General features: G+C 45.1%; 1 protein-coding gene across 1 annotated transcript in view; it reads right to left on the bottom strand.

Moving 5' to 3' along the window:
* The window catches only part of LOC126484942 (uncharacterized), a 330,159-nt gene that overhangs the window by 180,484 nt on the left and 130,698 nt on the right, over positions 1 to 18,977 (bottom strand). Inside the window, exon 4 of the mRNA XM_050108543.1 lies at positions 12,061 to 12,250. Coding sequence (XP_049964500.1) covers positions 12,061 to 12,250 — 190 coding nt within the window. The remainder of the gene's footprint in view (positions 1 to 12,060; positions 12,251 to 18,977) is intronic.

Raw genomic sequence — 18,977 nt, 5'->3', positions numbered from 1 at the left:
TATGTTTAATTACGCCAGCCTACAGTATTGAAAACTGAGGTTGGTAGCGACTGACATGTCCATCGTAACAACTACTCCCGTCAGTCACCACACCGTGATTCTTCTTCGAGTGAACAATTAATACATACAACGTACTTAGCTGAGAGAGTATAATTTGTAAGAAACTCTTAAGTATTTTGTTATCAGGTACGTAATGATTAAAAACTGCGACTACTTTATGTAGTCACGTTTTACTACTGTTTCACAGTGGTTGGTTAACATTGCAGATTAAAGGTAAAATCCTATTGGAAAGCCTTTACTGCCATCTAGCATTATCACTTGCAAATGGAATAGCGGCGACGGGCGAAACACAGAAAAGGATTCCACGACAAATGGCTCTGGGTGTATTACTACTACTCAACAGCATTTTTGTGACAATAATCAAACTGATACTCAATTAAGACATCAGTCTGTGTGGCCGGGTGGGGTGCTGTTTTCGTTTGCAGAGACCATAATTATTGTTTTTAGAAGTCTCTTTTCAGCATCTTAAGCGCCTCTGTATCCACTGATGCCCCCATAGTGCTCTTAGTGATTTTCTACGTACATGATAAATAATCGATACTTAAGGTAGCTGCACTTCAAGTGTGTCCATTTTTAGAAGCAATATCTGTGTGATCGTGCTACATGTGTAGCCAACAACTGCCGCTAGAGCCGCTAGAGAGCACTGCAAACGCAGATTACGCTGCCGAGAATGTTCCGTGCGACCATGTTGCAAATCACGTTCGCATAAGACACTCGTGTGAGGATGTCCTACACTTGGTTGTCTCTGCTGTTAAATACCTTCAGGGGAAAGTGGGGACTGTGACTACTTCTTTAAACAGCATAACGTAAGTGTGGAGAGTCACGCCGTTCAGATCATTGTTGCAGCAAATACGGTTTCAATAGAAGTAGGAAGTTCATAATACTCAATCCATGGACAAGTTATGGGGGCACGGATGTAACAACTGTTCATTAAGAACCGATATACGCTACTGGCTACAATATTTGTTCTATGTGTAATAGGATACTCACTTCTAGTGACTGCCTCTCGGATACTTTGAAAGAGGGGTGTTTAAGTAGTTTAGGCGATTCAGTGTCTCATTACCGATCGGTAGTTTTACATACTTCTTCCCATTCAGGAGAGACACAAGGAGAACGCACTTCACTAAACTTATTCTCAGTGCTCCTAGAAGAGTTTTTGAATCACTGAACTGCAAAGACGAAGACTTGTCACGTGTCTATGGAATTTTGACGATCATCGTCTGTCGCTGCCATGGTACTGTTTGCCATTTGCGCAGATAAACTTCAACAACGAATGGCAGGTGGCCGAACAGAGCAAGTTTGGAATTAAATTACAGTAAGACTACAACAATGTACAGTCGACGTATAGAAAAAAAATTATACATACATATAAATAATAACGTTGTAGAAGCACATTTTTCTTGTACTTAGGCCCGCTAAAAAGAAAGATTGAAGTGTTAAATCACCCTTCAGCTCTCTCCAAATGAGAAAATTCAGTCAAATACTGGGTTCACACCAAAAGAAAAATGTGAGGCTAAATCTGATCTGAAGAACCTTTCGTGAACGACATAACACAGTGTGTACAGGGCGTCTACGAAGTCACTGTATCATGTCTAAAAAATATAGCAACTCTCAAAGGCTTTTTGTCTTTGTCCTTTGTTGCAAATTTGACGTGGAGTGTACTCATAAGGCGGCAAACCAAGAGAAGGTGCAATGTGTTATCTGATATGCAGAATCCAAATTTGTGACAAAGATACTGCGCAGTTCTCGGCGGCAGTATGGGGAGAGCACCACCGAAAAGAAATAATAATAGTGAGGTGGTTCAAAAGCTTTAAAGAGGCAGGTAGTGTCAAAGATCTTCCTCAGAGTGGGCGCCCCGTTCGTATCGTCATATTTGACATTCCACAACTGAGATGGGTGAATGGGCAATAACTGTAGCCAGTAACTTACGAAAACAAAGCAACAGGTAGAGAGATTTCGGTGCGGTGCCGAACGGAGATTCATGCTGGATACAGGTGAAGCAGAAAAACATCATCCGCTAAGTCACAACAGAGACGAATGTGTGTGTTGAGTAACTTTGACGGACTTTCATTGAAAAGGCTGGCGACGAAAAAGCGCCAAAGAAACTGGTATAGGATGTGTATTCAAATACAGAGAAATGAAAACAGGCAGAATACGGCGTTGCGGTCGGCAACTCCTATATAACATAAGTGTCTGGCGCAGTTGTTAGATCGGTTACTGCTGCTACAATAGTAGGTTATCAAGATTTAAGTGAGTTTGAACGTCGTGTTAAGAGTTGGCGCACGAGCGATGGGACACAGCACAGCCGATGTAGCGACGAAGTGAGGATTTTTCCGTGCGACCATTCCACGAGTGTACCATGAATATCAGGAATCCGGAAAAACATCAAATCTCCGTCATCGCTGCGGCCGGAAAAAGGTCCTGCAAGGACGGGACCAGCGAAGACAGAAGAGAAATGTTCAACGTCACAGAAGTGCAACCCTTCCGCAAATTGCTACACATTTCAGTGCTGGACCATCAACAAGTGTCAGCGTGTGAACCACTCAACGAAACATCATCGATATGGTCTTTAGGGGCCGAAGGCCCACTCGTGTATGTTTGATGACTGCACGACACAAAGCTGCGCGCCTCGCCTGGGCCCGACAACGCCGACATTGGACTGTTGATGACTGGAAACGCATTGCCTGGTCAGACGAGTCTAGTTTCAGATTTTATCGAGCGGATGGATGTGTACGGATATGGAAACCACCTCATGAATCCATGGACCCTGCATGTCAGTAGGGGACTGTTCAAGTTGGTGGGGGCTCTGAAATGGTATGGGGCGTGTGCAGTTGGAGTGATATGGGGCCCCTGATATTTCTAGATACGACTCTGACAGGTGACGCATACGGAAACATCCTGTCTGATCACCAGCCTCCATTTATGTCCACTGTGCATGCCGACGGACTTAGGCAATTCCAGGAGGACAATGCGACATTCCACACGTCTAGAATTGCTACAGAATGGCTCCAGAAACACTTTTCTGAGTTTACACACTTCCGTTGGCCACCAGACTCCTCAGACATGAACGTTATTGAGCATATCTAGGATGCCTTGAAACGTGCTGATCGGAAGAGATCTCCTCGTACTCTTATGGATGTATGGACAGCTCTGCATGATTCATGGCGTCAGTTCCCTTCAGCACTACTTCAGACATTTGTTGAGTTCATGCCACGTCGTGTTTCGACACTTCTGCTTGCTCACGTGGACCCTACACGATATTAGGCACGTGTACTAGTTTCTTTGGCTGTTCGATGCCAGAGGGCGACAGCAGCGAAAGTCGCTTTAGAACTAAATGGAGCACTCGAACTTCTTAGGGGTGAAGACTTGGTTAAATGCAGACTGAAATATTTCGTGATCCGATCGTAAATTCGTTCTTGGCTGATCTTTCTGCCTGTAGGAACACACCTTAGCACAAGACCACCAGGCCCAGAGGACGAAGAGTGATCTACAAACTTATTTTGAGCAGACGACGAATCCCTCATATCAAAATGCTCAGTCTAGCGACCCCCACTTGCAGCTTTAGTGTTGTACACACATACCGTGTAGCCGCAGACAGCGGCGTCAGCAGTGAGGGCTCGAGTGCAGAATACGGCGCCTGCCGCTTTGATTAAGAAGAGCGAAGCCCGCGGAGGGCGGTGGTCGCGCCCTGGGAGGCCAGCCCGGTGTTTGTTTTGGCGTGGCCGCCACCGCCTCCGCCGCCCCCGCAGACAGCAGCTGCCGCAGCCCCCGCCGGCGCGGCCTAATTAAGCGCTTGGGCTGCGTGCCTCTGACAGCGGACCGTCCGTCAGCTCGGCAGCGAAACCACCGCCAGGGTTGGGTTGTTTGGGGGGAGAGACCAAACAGCTAGGTCAGCGGTCTCATCGGATTATGGAAGGACAGGGAAGGAAGTTGGCCGTGCCCTTTCAAAGGAACCATCCCAGCATTTGAATGGAGCGATTTAGGGAAATCACAGAAAATCTAAACGAGGATGGCCGGACGCGGGATTGAACCGTCGTCCTCCCGAATGAGAGTCCAGTGTGCTAACCACTGCGCCACCTCGTTCGGTCCACCGCCAGAGTTCCGCAGTCCCCAGGCGACCAGTCTGGGAGGTGGCTCTGCCTCTACTTACACTCAAGTGACGAAAGTCAAAGGACACCTCCTAACATCGTGTCGGACCTTCTTTCACTCGGCGTATCGCAACAACCCGACGTGGACTCAACATGTCACTGGAAATCTTCTGCAGAAACATTGAATCATGCCGTCCATAACTGCGGAAGTGTTGTCGGTGCAAGATTTTGTGCACAAACTGACCTCTCGAATTCGTCCCATAAATGTTCTGGGTGCTCAGATCATTTGCTCAAATTGTCCAGAATGTTTGTGCAGAATGTTCTTCAAAGCAATCGTGGATAATTGTGGCCCGGTGACATGGCGCACTGTCAGCTATAAAAATTCCATCGTTGTTTGGGAGCATGAAGTCCATGAATGGCTGCAAATGGTCACGAAGTAGTAGAACATAACCGTTTTCTGTCAATGATCGGTTCAGTTGGACGAGAAGGCCCAGTCCATGTTCACACAGAACACGCCATTAGGGAGCCATCACCAGCTTACACAGTCCCTTGTTGACAACTTGGTTCCACGGCTTGGTGGAGCCTGCGCCACACACTAATCCTACCATCAGCTCTTACCAACTGAAACTGGGACTCATGTGGACAGGCCACGTTTTTCCAGTCGTCTAAGGTCCGACCGATATGGTCTCGAGCCCAGGAGAGGCGCTGTGGGCGATGTCGTGGTGTTATCAAAGCTCTCGTGTCGGTCATCTACTACTATAGACAATTGACGTCATACTTTGCCGCACTGTCCTTACAGATGCGTCCGTCGTAGGTCCCACACCGATTTCTTCGGTTGTTTCACGCTTGACTGTCAGCATTGACAACTCTACGCAAACATCGCTGCTCATGGTCGGTACGTGAAGGCCGTCGGCCTCTGCGATATTCATAATGAGAAGTAAAGCCTCACATTTGGTATTCTCGCCACTGACACCGTGATTCTTGCAACATTGAATTCCCGAAAGGTTTCCAAAATTGAATGTCGCATGCGTGTAGCTCCAACTACCACTCGGCATTCAGTCTGATGATTCCCGTCGTTCGACCATTATCTCGTCGTAGACCTTTTCACGTGAATCACCTGAGCACAAATGACAGCTCTGTCAATACACTGTCCTTTTATACCTTGTGCATGCGATACAACCGCCATCTGTAGAAGTGCATATTGCTGTCTTATGACTTTTGTATCGCGCTAGGTGACAGTTGTCCCTCTCAGTGAGACCGGTAGAAGGAGAGGTCACAAACTCGGCCACCACCACCACCACCACCACCACCACCACCACCACCACATCGATGGATTGAATGGTGAGAATCTTTCCACTGGCCAGCGCAATCGCCTGATATTATGGTGTCAACGTACAGAGTTAAATGAATCTGCCTCTCTTAATGAACAACAAACGACATGGATATTTGAGAGATTATGACAAAGTTTTATGGGCCGATGTGATGCATGTATTGAGCCTCGTGGTCGTCAGTTTCAACAGAAGTTGCGAGCTAGAACTGTTGTTGTATACAAGTCGTCTGTGTCAATAAATAACTAAATATGTATATAAAAAAGCTTTCGAAATAGAAGTTTTATTGGCCAGACCGCAGTTGATAAATATCCTGATTACCAGTTCCTGCCAAGATATATATCCATCCTAAGATCGTCGGATACGCGAATTGTAAAGCCACTAAGTGTTGCACATTGTCATCTCGCTATTAAAAACATGGAGGTGAATTCACAGAAAGACACTCCCATGCAAACGAAGTACACTAAAATAAAAACCGTCATTGTATCAGCAGGGCACAGAGGTGCAGAAACATCGGGTGGAGCACACCCACTGCTATTAGCTGTATGTATGTTGATTTTTATTTCCGGCCGGCAGTTCATTTCAAATGACACAGTTTATGACCTCGTACCACCAAAGAGTTTGGGACACTTTGAGTGAGAACGGTGGTGAATCCTAGTATCGTACCAGATGTGGGACTGGATTGAGGACTTAAGCTGGAAGTCAGTCCTACTTTATTCTTAACGGGACAAAATCTACAGATGTAAAGGTTAATTTTAATTTTAATACTCAACAGCCTCAGTTGCACCGTTTATCTAGAATTTACCTAGGTTTCAGTCGGGATAAACCAACCTACTTCAGAGTAACAGTAACTACCGTTTGTCCATAGTGGACATCGTCAAGCTAAAACTACAAATCCATACATTATCGTCAGACTGTAAAAGTTATCTGAAACTGCCTTGGCCCCACTTCGCGACAGCGTTGCGGCAGCCACGTAGGGTCGAGGCAGTTTCAGATAAGTTTTACAGTCTGACGATAATTTATGGATTTGTAGTTTTAGCTTGACGATGTCCACTATGGTCAAACGGTAGTTACTGTTACTCTGAAGTAGGGTGGTTTATCCTGACTGAAACCTAGGTAAATTCTAGATGAACGGTACAACTGAGGCTGTTGATTATTAAAATTATGAAAATGGTTGAAATGGCTCTGAGCACTATGGGACTTAACTGCTGAGGTCATCAGTCCCCTAGAACTTAGAACTACTTAAACCTAACTAATCTAAGGACATCACACACATCCATGCCCGAGGCAGGATTCGAACCTGCGACCGTAGCGGTCGCGCGGTTCCAGACTGTAGCGCCTAGAACTGCTCGGCCACTCCGGCCGGCTATTAAAATTAAAATTAATATTTATACAGTTGCTAACAGGCTCGGGAAATGTTGAAGATATTTAAGATGTACAGGTAATTTCCGAGTACCCCAAGGGAATGTTATAAGGCCCTCACTGTTTACAGTGTACAAGGGGCGATCAATAAGTTTCTGTTTCAGGCTGTCGCCGCAGCGTATGCAACTGTTTGGAATTTCCCGTTACAAACTTTTAGAGGGGAGTGAGTACACAATATTTTGAATACGAACCCATTGTCTGAAAACATACTATTTCAGTTCTACATCCGTTTGACAGCATTTTTGCTAGGTAGGTTTGCGACGGCGTAGTCATGACGTAGTGTGGTCACGTCGGATCGGCTGAGATCATCTGACGTCTGCCCTACCTCTCTGACCTTGTTCGAGCCCCATTCTCATCTCTGCGAATGTTAGAGTAACATGGTTGAGTGCAAGTTTGCAGAATACACCGACATTGTTCTTCTGCTCGGCGCTTTCATCAAAATCCTTATTCAGAACGTCTGACTCCATCGCGTGCCCTTTTCGTAACAATTACGCAGCGGCTTCGAGAAAGGGTACCAGCTGGCGTGACTGGTGCTCCGGGGAGAGGCCGCACATCCGAAATGGAAGAGGCCGCATTGCCTCACGTTGAAGAGCACCTGTGAACCAGTAGTACACGAACAGTTTCTTTGGCTATTAACGAGATGAACTGTAAAACAGTTATATATTGAGTGACACCTAATCAGTTACTTGTAAACGTGGTCGCGTCACCAACACGTATTCAAATGCTTGTAGCATGGAAACGGTACATTTCCGGAGATGGTTTACAGTTCAAAATGTTACCTAATCTCTCCCCTCTACTATTCCAAGAAGTTTTTAACGGGGATTTCTGAACTTTCTGTATGTAACTAGCCCGACTCCGATGCGGATATGTAAGTACCGATAGGTAATCAAGAGGTTAGTGTGGCGTTTGTGGCTTTTTCCGATGTGCATGCGGTAAATGCGGAAACGTGGACTATGGCGACGTTATTACCAAATGCACTCAAACAGACCCAACGTGCTGTTATGTGTTTCTTGGCTGCAAAAGGACAAAAACCGTTATACATCCATCGGAGAACGAAAAACTGTCGAAAATCACGGTCGTGGAACGGTGCGCGACAAGGTGTGCTGTTGCTTCATGATAACACATGCCCACATAGCGCAAATGTAACAAGCGCAGAAATGGGACCCACAGTTTAACGTGGAATTTTATGGACGTGTCGTTCCTAGCGAGTTTCCACATCGTTGAGCAGTGAAGGCTAGATTAAAAGCAGACTGAAAATTTGAGGGTTTCGATCCCGTGACCTCTGTTTCCAGTCACGTGCCTTAGCACTAGACCGCCAGGGCCGACCTTAGAGGAAAACAGCAAGGCCAGAAGATGGTAACGAAATGTAGGATGGCCTACAGAGTATCGAAGATTGGTGCAAGAACTGTCAGTTGCCCCTTAACGCAAATAAATGCAAAATATTGCGCGTAAATAGGCGAAGAGATCCATTACTGATGTATTATGGTATTGCAGGAAGATGAAGACGTAAAACGCCTAGGAGTAACAGTCCGGAGCGACCTACAGTGGGGCGGCCGGAGTGGCCGTGCGGTTCTAGGCGCTACAGTCTGGAACCGAGCGACCGCTACGGTCGCAGCTTCGAATCCTGCCTCGGGCATGGATGTGTGTGATGTCCTTAAGTTAGTTAGGTTTAATTAGTTCTAAGTTCTAGCCGACTGATGACCTCAGCAGTTAAGTAGCATAGTGCTCAGAGCCATTTTCGGAATTACCGCAGAAAACTAACAGCAGGCGTCACTGGGAGGATGTTAACGAAAAGTAACTAATATACAAAAGACGTGACTTACAGCGCACTTGACCGGTTCTTGAGTATTTTTCATACCTCTGGGACCCTTATAAAGTAGGATTATTTAGAGGGAGAGCGTTTCGGAGATGCTCAACGAACTTTCAGTGGCAGAAACTACAAGAAACGTGTCGTCTGTCACGAAGGGGCTTAGTGTTGAAATTCTGAGTGCGTACGTTCGAAGAAGAGTCTGACAACGAATCACTTCCTCCCACATATATCTCAAGAAGTAACCATAACCAGAAAATCAGAGACAGTCCTCCTTCCTACACACCATTCACGAATGGAACAGGGCAGGGCGGAAATAATAATGCTGCCTATAGAACATTCATATTATGGAATCTAACAGAGCAGAGAATTGCCAGAGTGAGAGGAACCTATTTATCCTTCGTGGATTTGCAGAAAGCCTGTGATACGGTAGCACGAAAGAATCTGTGGGTAAGTATGGAGAATAGGGGCTTGTCAAATATTTACGTCAAAGTAGTTAAACGGTTCTGTGTGAGCTTCGCCAAAGTAGGACATTCAGTGTCACTGGAGTTTCATATTAAAACAGGGCTACGCCAGAGGTGTGCTACAGAACCAACGCTGTTTAAAATCCGTATGGAGGAACAAATACGGTTGCATGGGAGTCCCTGTGGGTGATGAAACCCTGTGTACAGTTCTTTTCGCTGATGACGAGGTCGTAGCGGGAGACCAGTATGATGCTGAGTACATGCCTCGAAATTTGAAAGAGGACTATGAAGGATAGGGCTTCAGAATAAGTATGGCAAAAACCGAATATCAACAGGATGGTGGCAGTATCATAGAAGACCTGGAGGTTAAAACCAGTAAGATATAAAGATTTAAGTCTTAAGTACCTGGGGATTATGAGGCTATTAAACGGAAAAAGTGAAGGTGAGAAATGATAAAATATGGGCAGAACGGCTGTACGAAAACTGAACTCGGTCCGTTGGAATAACAAAACAAAAAACAAAAAAGACGAAACAGGTGATATATCGTTCAACTGTTGAATACAGCGCTATATACGTAGCATGACCGTGAGTTATCAACAAGCGTCAGAGAAACAAGTTGCTTGGGCTACAGATGAACTTATGGAGACGAGGTAATGGCATCTCCAGGCTGGGAAGTTTACCAATTATAAACGCAAGAGAGATTATGGATGTCGATAAATCAATAATAGACAACATAGAGATGAAACGATTAAAGTGGTATGGACATCTGGAAAGGACGATAGCCGATGGCCAAAGAAAATGTGGCAGTGGATCCCAGTGCAAAAAGGAAAGTTTGGACTAGCTAGGAGGAGCTGGAGTCGAGAGGTCCGGGACGCGATGAATGCCAGAGGACTGTAAGGATGAGGCTGCCAGCATCGGAAGAAGTCAAACATGGGAATCGAGAAGCGGCGTCAGCTGTACAATACTCTCAAGATGATAATGACCATAAGTACTCTCTACCGCACACTCTCTACCGAAGTATAGACGTACATGTAAGAAAGGCTAAGGATACAGCAGTCAGTCACAATCCCATTGGTATGATTCACACATATCAATACTGCAGTTATAAAAAGCCATCTTCAGCGCATTTGAGTGAACTGTAATCCAGCAAACTCGCAGCAATACATGTGAGGATATGTACACTACTGGGCATTAAAAGTGCTACACAACGAGGATGACGTGCTACAGACACGAAATTTAACCGACAGGAAGAAGATGCTGTGACTCTGATAAAGGTCGGATTCTAGCCTATCGCGATGCGGTTTATCGTATCGCGACATTGCTGCTCGCTTTGGTCGAGATCCAATTACTGTTAGCAGAATATGGAATCGGTGGGTTCACGAGGGTAATACGGAACGCCGTGCTGGATCCCAAGCAGTCGAGATGGTAGGCATCTTATCCGCATGACTGCAACGGATCGTGCACCCGCGTCTCGATCCCTGAGTCAACAGATGGGGACGTTTGCAAGACAACGACCATCTGCACGAACAGTTCGACGACGTTTGCAGCAGCATGGATTATCAGCTCGGAGACCATGGCTGCGTTTACCCTTGACGCTGCATCACAGACAGGAGCGCCTGCGATGGTGTACTCAACGACGAACCTGGGTGCACGAATGGCAAAACATAATTTTTTCGGATGAATCCAGGTTCTGTTTACAGCATCATGACGGTCGCATCCGTGTTTAGCGACATCGCGGTGAACGCACATTGGAAGCGTGTATTCGTCATCACCATACTGGCCTATCACCCGGCGTGATGGTACTGGGTGCCTTTGGTTGCACGTCTCGGTCACCTCTTGTTCGCATTGACGGCACTTTGAACAGTGGACGTTACATTTCAGATGTGTTACGACCCGTGGCTCTACCCTTCATTCGATCTCTGCGAAACCCTACATTTCATCACGATAATGCACGACCGGATGTTGCAGGTCCTGTACGGGCCTTTCTGGATACAGAAAATGTTCGACTGCTGCCCTGGCCAGCACATTCTCCAGATCTCTCACCAATTGAAAACGTCTGGTCAATGGTGGCCGAGCAGCTGGCTCGTCACAATACGCCAGTGACTACTACTCTTGATGAAATGTGGTGTTGTGTTCAAGCTGCATGGGCAGCTGTACCTGTACACGCCATCCAAGCTCTGTTTGACACACTGCCCAGGCGAATCAATGCCGTTATTACGACCAGAGGTGGTTGTTCTGGGTACTGATTTCTCAGGATCTATGCACCCAAATTGCGAGAAAATGTAATCACATGCCAGTTCCAGTATAATATATTTGTCCAGTGAATACCCGTTTATCATCTGGATTTCTTCTTGGTGTAGCAATTTTAACGGCCAGTAGTGTAGCTGTAAGAAAGGCTAAGGACACAGCAATCAGTCACAATCCCATTGGTTTTTTATGATTCACGCATATCAATACTGCAGCTATAAATAGCCATTTTCAGTGCATTTGAGTGAGCTATAATCCAGCAAACTCGCAGCAGTACGGATGAGGGCAGAAGGAAACTTTGCTAGTACACCAGTAATGTCGTGCGGTGACATGTATTGCTTCGAGTTTGTTGGGTTACAATTCAGTCAAATGCACTGAAGATAGTTGTTTATAGTTGTAATGTGGCTACGCAAAAACAATAAAAAAAAACCAAAGGTGATTGCTACTGACTGCTGTGTTCCTACCCTTCCTTATGATAATATACAATCACTGTGCAGAACTATTCCTTATGGAATCGAAGCTGGTGGAGATGTAGACACGTCATTGCTAATGGACGGGTAAGATGCCCGGCTGGGCATGACAGAAGGCCTGCGCTGGCAGTACGAACTAGTGAAGGGCTGAGTGCAGCGGGCTGCGTGTGGTACCTGACGTAGTCGCGCTTGCAGTACGTCTTGCCGTCGCGGACGAAGCAGGTGCAGGTCTCGTCCAGGAACTGGTGGCACTCGGCGCACTTGAGGCAGGCGGCGTGCCACTCGAGGTCGGGCGCCACGCGCAGGATGTACTGGTCGTGGATCTGCGCGCCGCACCCCACGCACAGGCTGAGCCGCCGCTTCTCTGCAACACCAGCGCCGCGCGTCACGCACTGTTCCGGCGCGCCGAGCGCTTGCGGCCGCGGCAAGGGAGGGGCTGGGAACTCGGGCAGTGGGGCTCCAAAAGTAAACAGCTAATTTTCTGCCGCTAACATTCACTATTATCGAGACACGCACACTATCTGATCTCTATATAATGCAGAATTGGCCACTAGTATCACGTGAGGAGGACCCGCCACTATAAAAGGAGGCAGAAAGTATTGTGTTGTCAGTAGAGGAGCACTAACAGCAGAATGGGTCGTCGGAAGAGTTCAGTGTCTTGTAACGTAGACTACTCATTCGATGTCACCTATGTAACAAATCAATTGGGGACATTTCAACCCTTCTAGAGCTGCCCAAGGCGATTGTTAGTGACATCATTGTTGTTGTTGTTGTGGTCTTCAGTCCTGAGACTGGTTTGATGCACCTCTCCATGCTACTCAATCCAGTGCAAGCTTCTTCATCTCCCAGTACCTACTGCAGCCTACATCCTTCTGAATCTGCTTAGTGTATTCATCTCTTGGTCTCCCTCTACGATTTTTACCCTCCACGCTGCCCTCCAATGCTAAATTAGTGATCCCTTGATGCCTCAGAACATGTCCTACCAACTGATCCCTTATTCTAGTCAACTTGTGCCACAAACTCCTCTTTTCCCCAATCCTATTCAATACCTCCTCATTAGTTATGTGATCTACCCATCTAATCTTCAGCATTCTTCTGTAGCATCACATTTCGAAAGCTTCTATTCTCTTCTCGTCCAAACTATTTACCGTCCACGTTTCACTTCCATACATGGCCACACTCCATACAAATACTTTCAGAAACGACTTCCTGAGATTTAAATCTATACTCGATGTTAACAAATTTCTCTTCTTCAGAAACGCTTTCCTTGCCATTGCCAGTCTACATTTTATATCCTCTCTACTTCGACCATCATCGGTTATTTTGATCCCCCAATAGCGAAACTCCGTTACTACTTTAAGTGTCTCATTTCCTAATCTAATTCCCCTCAGCGTCACCCGATTTAATTAGACTACATTTCATTATCCTCGTTTTGCTTTTGTTGATGTTAATCTTATATCCTCCTTTCAAGGCACTGTCCATTCCGCTCAACTGCTCTTCCAAGTCCTTTTCTGTCTCTGACAGAATTACAATGCCATCGGCGAACCTCAAAGTTTTTTCTTCTTCTCCATGGTTTTAATACCTACTCCGAATTTTTCTTTTGTTTCCTTTACTGCTTGCTCAATATACAGATTGAATAACATCGGGGAGAGGCTACAACCCTGTCTCACACCCTACCCAACCACTGCTTCCCTTTCATGCCCCTCGACTCATAACTGCCATCTGGTTTCTGTTCAAATTGTAAATAGCCTTTGGCTCCGTGTATTTTACCCCTACCACCTTCAGAATTTGAAAGAGAATATTCCAGTCAACATTGTCAAAACCTTCTCTAAGTCTACAAATGCTAAAAACGTAGGTTTGCCTTTCCTTAATCTATTTTCTAAGATAAGCCGTAGGGTCAGTATTGCCTCCCGTGTTCCAATATTTCTACAGAATCCAAACTGATCTTCCCCGAGATCGGCTTCTACCAGTGTTTCCATTCGTCTGTAAAGAATTCGCGTTAATATTTTGCAGCCGTGTCTTATTATGAAGCGTAAACGCGAAGGAACGACCGGAGGTAAACAGGAGCAGGCACGCCTCATGTACTGACCGTTAAGGACCGTAGAAAATTAGAATTGTGGATGTGGACATACAAAGCCGCATGAAATCGGCGTGATTTCCACAGTGCTTCCGGAAGTCCAGCTAGCACAATGACTGTGCGTAGCGAGTTGAAAAGAATGAGATGCAACTGTGCAGCAGCTTCTGACAAGCAACTCTTTTGTGTAGTCAATGATAAACGACGCTTGGGGTGGTGTAAAACGCTAACGCCACTGGACTGTGGATGACTGGAAACGGGTGATTTTGAGATGATGAGTCACGCTATACTTGCTCCAATTAAATGGAAGTGTTTGGGTTTGCCTATTGCCGTCATGTGTAATACCAACACTGAAGTACGGAGGAGGGGTTGTGGGATTAAAGGGACCAGACTGCTATGGTCATCGGTCTCGGAGGAGGTGATGTTACGCTATGAGGGTGTTTTTCGTAGGTAGGGTGTGCTCCCCTTACTGCGCTAACAAAATCGCTAAATGCCGTAGGATATGAACACAATTCAGAGCGTTCTGTACTTCGTACAGTAGAGGAACTGTTTTATAGACGATGATTGTTTGTATCAGAATGACAAAATACCCTCTCACAAAGCATCATCTGTGAGACAATAGTTTGGAGACAATAACACTTCTGAAATGGACTAGCCCGCCCAGAGTCCCTACCTGAACCTAGAGGAACAGATTTGGGGATGACCCCAACGTCCCTATCTTCTCTGGGTTCGGCTGCTGGGGAAGAATGGGCCGCCATTCCACTGCAGACATTCAGCCACATTATTCAGTGTCCCCAGTTCAGTTCAGGCCGTCATAGAGAAGAAGGGTAGACACATTCCATATTTATGTTACTAATGCTATCCAGATACTTTTGATCAGTGTGGCTCTTTGTTCTACCCTCTACTTTGTTTCCATTGCACGAAAAAATGAGTTGCGTTTCACCTGGCTTCCAGAGGTGCCTCTCTGTGCCTACATTAAAAAAAACGAACAATTATATAAACACGTCATTTATTTTTTCATCTAAAAAATATAACGCTGTAGTAACTGATCAACCGATTACTTTCAACTTTTTTATTAAATTCTTTTTGTATTGACTTTAATAATTCAGTTTATAGCGTTAACCATCTACTAAGTGACGCAATAAAATGAGAAAGTCAGATTTTCTTTTACAAATCCGTTTCCTTTGGTAAAGTGTTTTTTATGTCCTGAAAGTTAAAGGTGATATTATGATATAATATGAAGAACGTCTGTTTCTCGTTTTATTACAAATAATTTGCTGTAGTTATCCATGAGCTTGACGCCTCTTTCTGCCGGATCATTTATTGCCTTCACTTAATTCAGATTGACTAAATCTTCATTTTGATGCCGCTACTAAGGAACAGTATTAAGAAACTCGTCACCCAAGTCCAGGTTGGCAAAAACAGTCTTTTTTTTCCGCAACTTGTCGATACCATTCTTGGTGTTTTATAGGATTTCATTGGCTGCCACTCAAAGCTGTTTCACGTTTTCGTCTGCCAATTCCGCCTCGTGATTCACTGCTGTTGGCCATTTTCATTATTGATTCAGAGATAAAATTAGGATTAAAAATCCGAACGCAGCAGATTATGATTTTTCAGTTACGTAAAGCCATCCGAGAGAAATCATAATGGACACCCTGAATTTTACAAAGCTTCGAAAGAATGCAGAATCTATATACGATACCTCGGCTGCAGAAATGGTATGCCGACATTAGCTACATCTGGTGACCTTACAACACAAACATCTTGTGGCTACTCTACGGCAGCTTGTCTTAAACAGTAGTGCTACTGACAACATGACTCGTGCATATGATGTTATTTATACGTATTATTTACATGTATTTAACATTTGACGATGTCACTATGGCTCTAGTACATTAGAACATTGTTTTTTGTGAAACAGGTATGCCTTTTGGTTCAAATGGCTCTGAGCACTATGGGACTTAACATCTGATGTCATCAGTCCCCTATAACCTAGAACTACTTAAACCTAACTAACCGAAGGACATCACACACATCCATGCCCAAGACAGGATTCGAACCTGCGACCGTAGCGGTCGCGCGGTTCCGTATGCCTTTCCATACTTAAAGCGCACAAATGTAAATTTTGTCAATACTACATTTCACTATGGTCTATGTATTGTTTTTAAGCTGCAGACAATATGCGTGTGTATTTACGTTTGTCCCACTTTTGCTGCAGATCTGATGATGGTCATTAAAGACCGAAACCGGTAATCTGTTAACGAAAAGTTTGTGACTATAGACGTAAATTAAATGAAACTTATTTCCATTTATATACCACGTTTACGATATCTCTTTTTCAGAATCACTTTTCTTGCTGTTGGTAGTCGGCGTTTTGTGTCTTCACTATTTCAGTCATATTCAGTTATTTTCCAACCCAAATAAGAAAATTCATGTACTACTTCTAGTGTCTCATTTCTTAATGTAATTCCCCAGCATCACGTGATAATTTAATGCATTCCATTACTGCTGCTTTACTTTTTTGACGTTCACCTTATCTCTTTTCAAGAAGCCGTCCCCTCCGCTCAACTCTGCTCGAAGCCTTGCGGCCTCAGACAGAATTACGATTTAATCATTGGGCCTCAACCATTTTCTCCCTCTCCTCGCTGAACTTGAGTTTCCTTCTACCCTCTGATTCCTTGAGAGCTTCATCTTTATCTACACCTGCATCTACATCTACATCGAGATTTTGCAAGCCATCGTACAGTACTTGGCGTAGAGTACCCTGTAAGACTACTAGTCATTTTCTTTCCTGTTACCGAGCGAAGTGGCAGTGGACAGCACACTGGACTCGCATTCTGGAGGACGACGGTTCAAACCCCACATCCAGACATCCTGACTTACGTTTTTCGAGATTTCCTCAAATCGCTTCAAGTAAATGCCGGGATGGTTCCTTTGAAAGGGCACGGCCGACTTCCTTCCCCATCTTTCCCTAATCCTATGGGACTGATGACCCCGAACCAACCAACCAATCCTTTCCTGTCCCACTCGCAAACAGAGCGAGGCAAAAGCGACTGTATATATGCCTGCGTATGAGCCTTAATTTCTCGTATCTTAACTTCGTGGCTCTTACGAGCAGTGTATGTTGGCGGAACTAGAATAGTTCGGCAGCCACCTTCAGATGTCGGTTCTCTAAATTTTATCAATAGTGTTTCTCGGAAAGGACGTCCCCTTCCCTCCAGGGATTCCAATTTGAGTTCCCGAAAGCATCTCCGTAACATTTAAGTGTTATTCCAAACTCCACGTTCCATTCCATATTGCCGGCCGGGGTGGTCGAGCGGTTATAGGCGCTACAGTCTGGAACCGCACGACCGCTACGATCGCAGGTTCGAATCCTGCCTCGGGCATGGATGTGTGTGATGTCCTTAGGTTAGTTAGGTTTAAGTGGTTCTAAGTTCTAGGGGAGTGATGACCTTATAAGTTAAGTCCCATAGTGCTCAGAACCATTTGAACCATTCCATATTGCTTTGCAAAGTTACGCCCAATTGTTTAAATGACTTGACTATGTCAAGCAGGACACTATGTAATACTGTATCCGAACAATGCAGGTTTGTTCTTCCTCCTCGTCGACATTAACTTACATTTTTCCACTTTTAGAGCTAGCTGCCATCCACCACAGAAACTACAAATTTTGCCCAAGTCGTTTTGTACCTTTCTACAGTCACTCAACTTCTACATCTTACTGTACACCACAGCATCCTGGGTTCTATTACTTTATAAGTCTTAGAGCCACTCATAAATTTGTGAATTTATTCCATACAATCGTACCTTCATTAACAGCCTGCAATGTGACACCGTGTCAAATGCTTTCCGGAATTCTAGAAATATGAAATCCGACTTCATCCGTAGTTCGTATTACGGACTGAGTAACATTGGGGATAGATTAGAACGTTGTCCCACTACATTACCGACCATTACATCCCTGTCATATCCTTAGGAAGGAATAGTGTGCGGAAAGGAAAACATAGTGTTGGGTAAGAAGTATCTAGGAATGGTAACACTACGGCTGAGGATATTAGGCATAATACACAAAGGTCAGGACAATACAGCAAAAGGAAGATGGCAGGATCAAACCAGCCAACAGACTGATAATCTTCAGAAGAGATTTTCGGTGTTGCTAGGCCGATATATCTCACGGTTTCTCCTATGTATGCCGCTCGAATCGAGGGACAATTTTAGACACCTGAATATAGAGGGGCTAAGGAGATCCGAGTTCCGAGTACTGTTGTGTCGATATCCTCAGTGACTCGGGGCGAGTTCGATATAGGCAAGCCAAGGAGGGAAATTCGGTGACATGTCTGTAGCAGGATAGAATTCGCTTTTGTTTACGAAGACCTCAGACAACGTCCATCACCATGACAGATCGCTTCTGCCAAATATGATGTCAATACGCAGGAAATTGTCCGTGTCCGTAGCTGACGAGAGGACCGTACGAACTCCCCCCGCCCCCCTACCCACACATCTATTTCAGCCATGTTGACAAAGTGTAGGGCACGACTTGGTACCTCAACATATGTAAACAGGAAGACGCAACTCTCAACCGTTTTCGAGAAAATCGTGTTTGAAAGTTTTAGGCGTGCCAGTATACTTTGTACGAACGCTTGTATTCAAAGATTGCTCAGCCGAACGAGTAAGCTGATAGTTTCATAAGCGCGAGGTCTCTGGGACGTCAATTGAAAAACAAACGTGGTTTACATTCATAAACGACTCTCGCTCATCATAAAATTTCATGGTGTTCCCACATATCTGTTGTCAGAACAAAGTGAGAATGAAAAATGGGAAGTACCGGCAGTGAGATTCGATCCAAAGACCTCTCGCTTACGAAACTAAGCCTTCACTCTATTTCGGACTCCTTAAATACTAGTGACTACACAAAAGTAGACAAGCACGCATAAAATTTTCGAAGTCTATTTTCAAGAAAACGGTTGAAGAGTTGCGTCCTCCCATTTATGTACGTTCAAGTCCTATCCGTGTCCTT

The sequence above is a fragment of the Schistocerca serialis genome, chromosome 6, assembly GCF_023864345.2.
Source record: "Schistocerca serialis cubense isolate TAMUIC-IGC-003099 chromosome 6, iqSchSeri2.2, whole genome shotgun sequence".
In the NCBI taxonomy this organism is placed as follows: domain Eukaryota; kingdom Metazoa; phylum Arthropoda; class Insecta; order Orthoptera; family Acrididae; genus Schistocerca; species Schistocerca serialis.
This window is presented reverse-complemented; position numbering and strand designations above follow the sequence as displayed.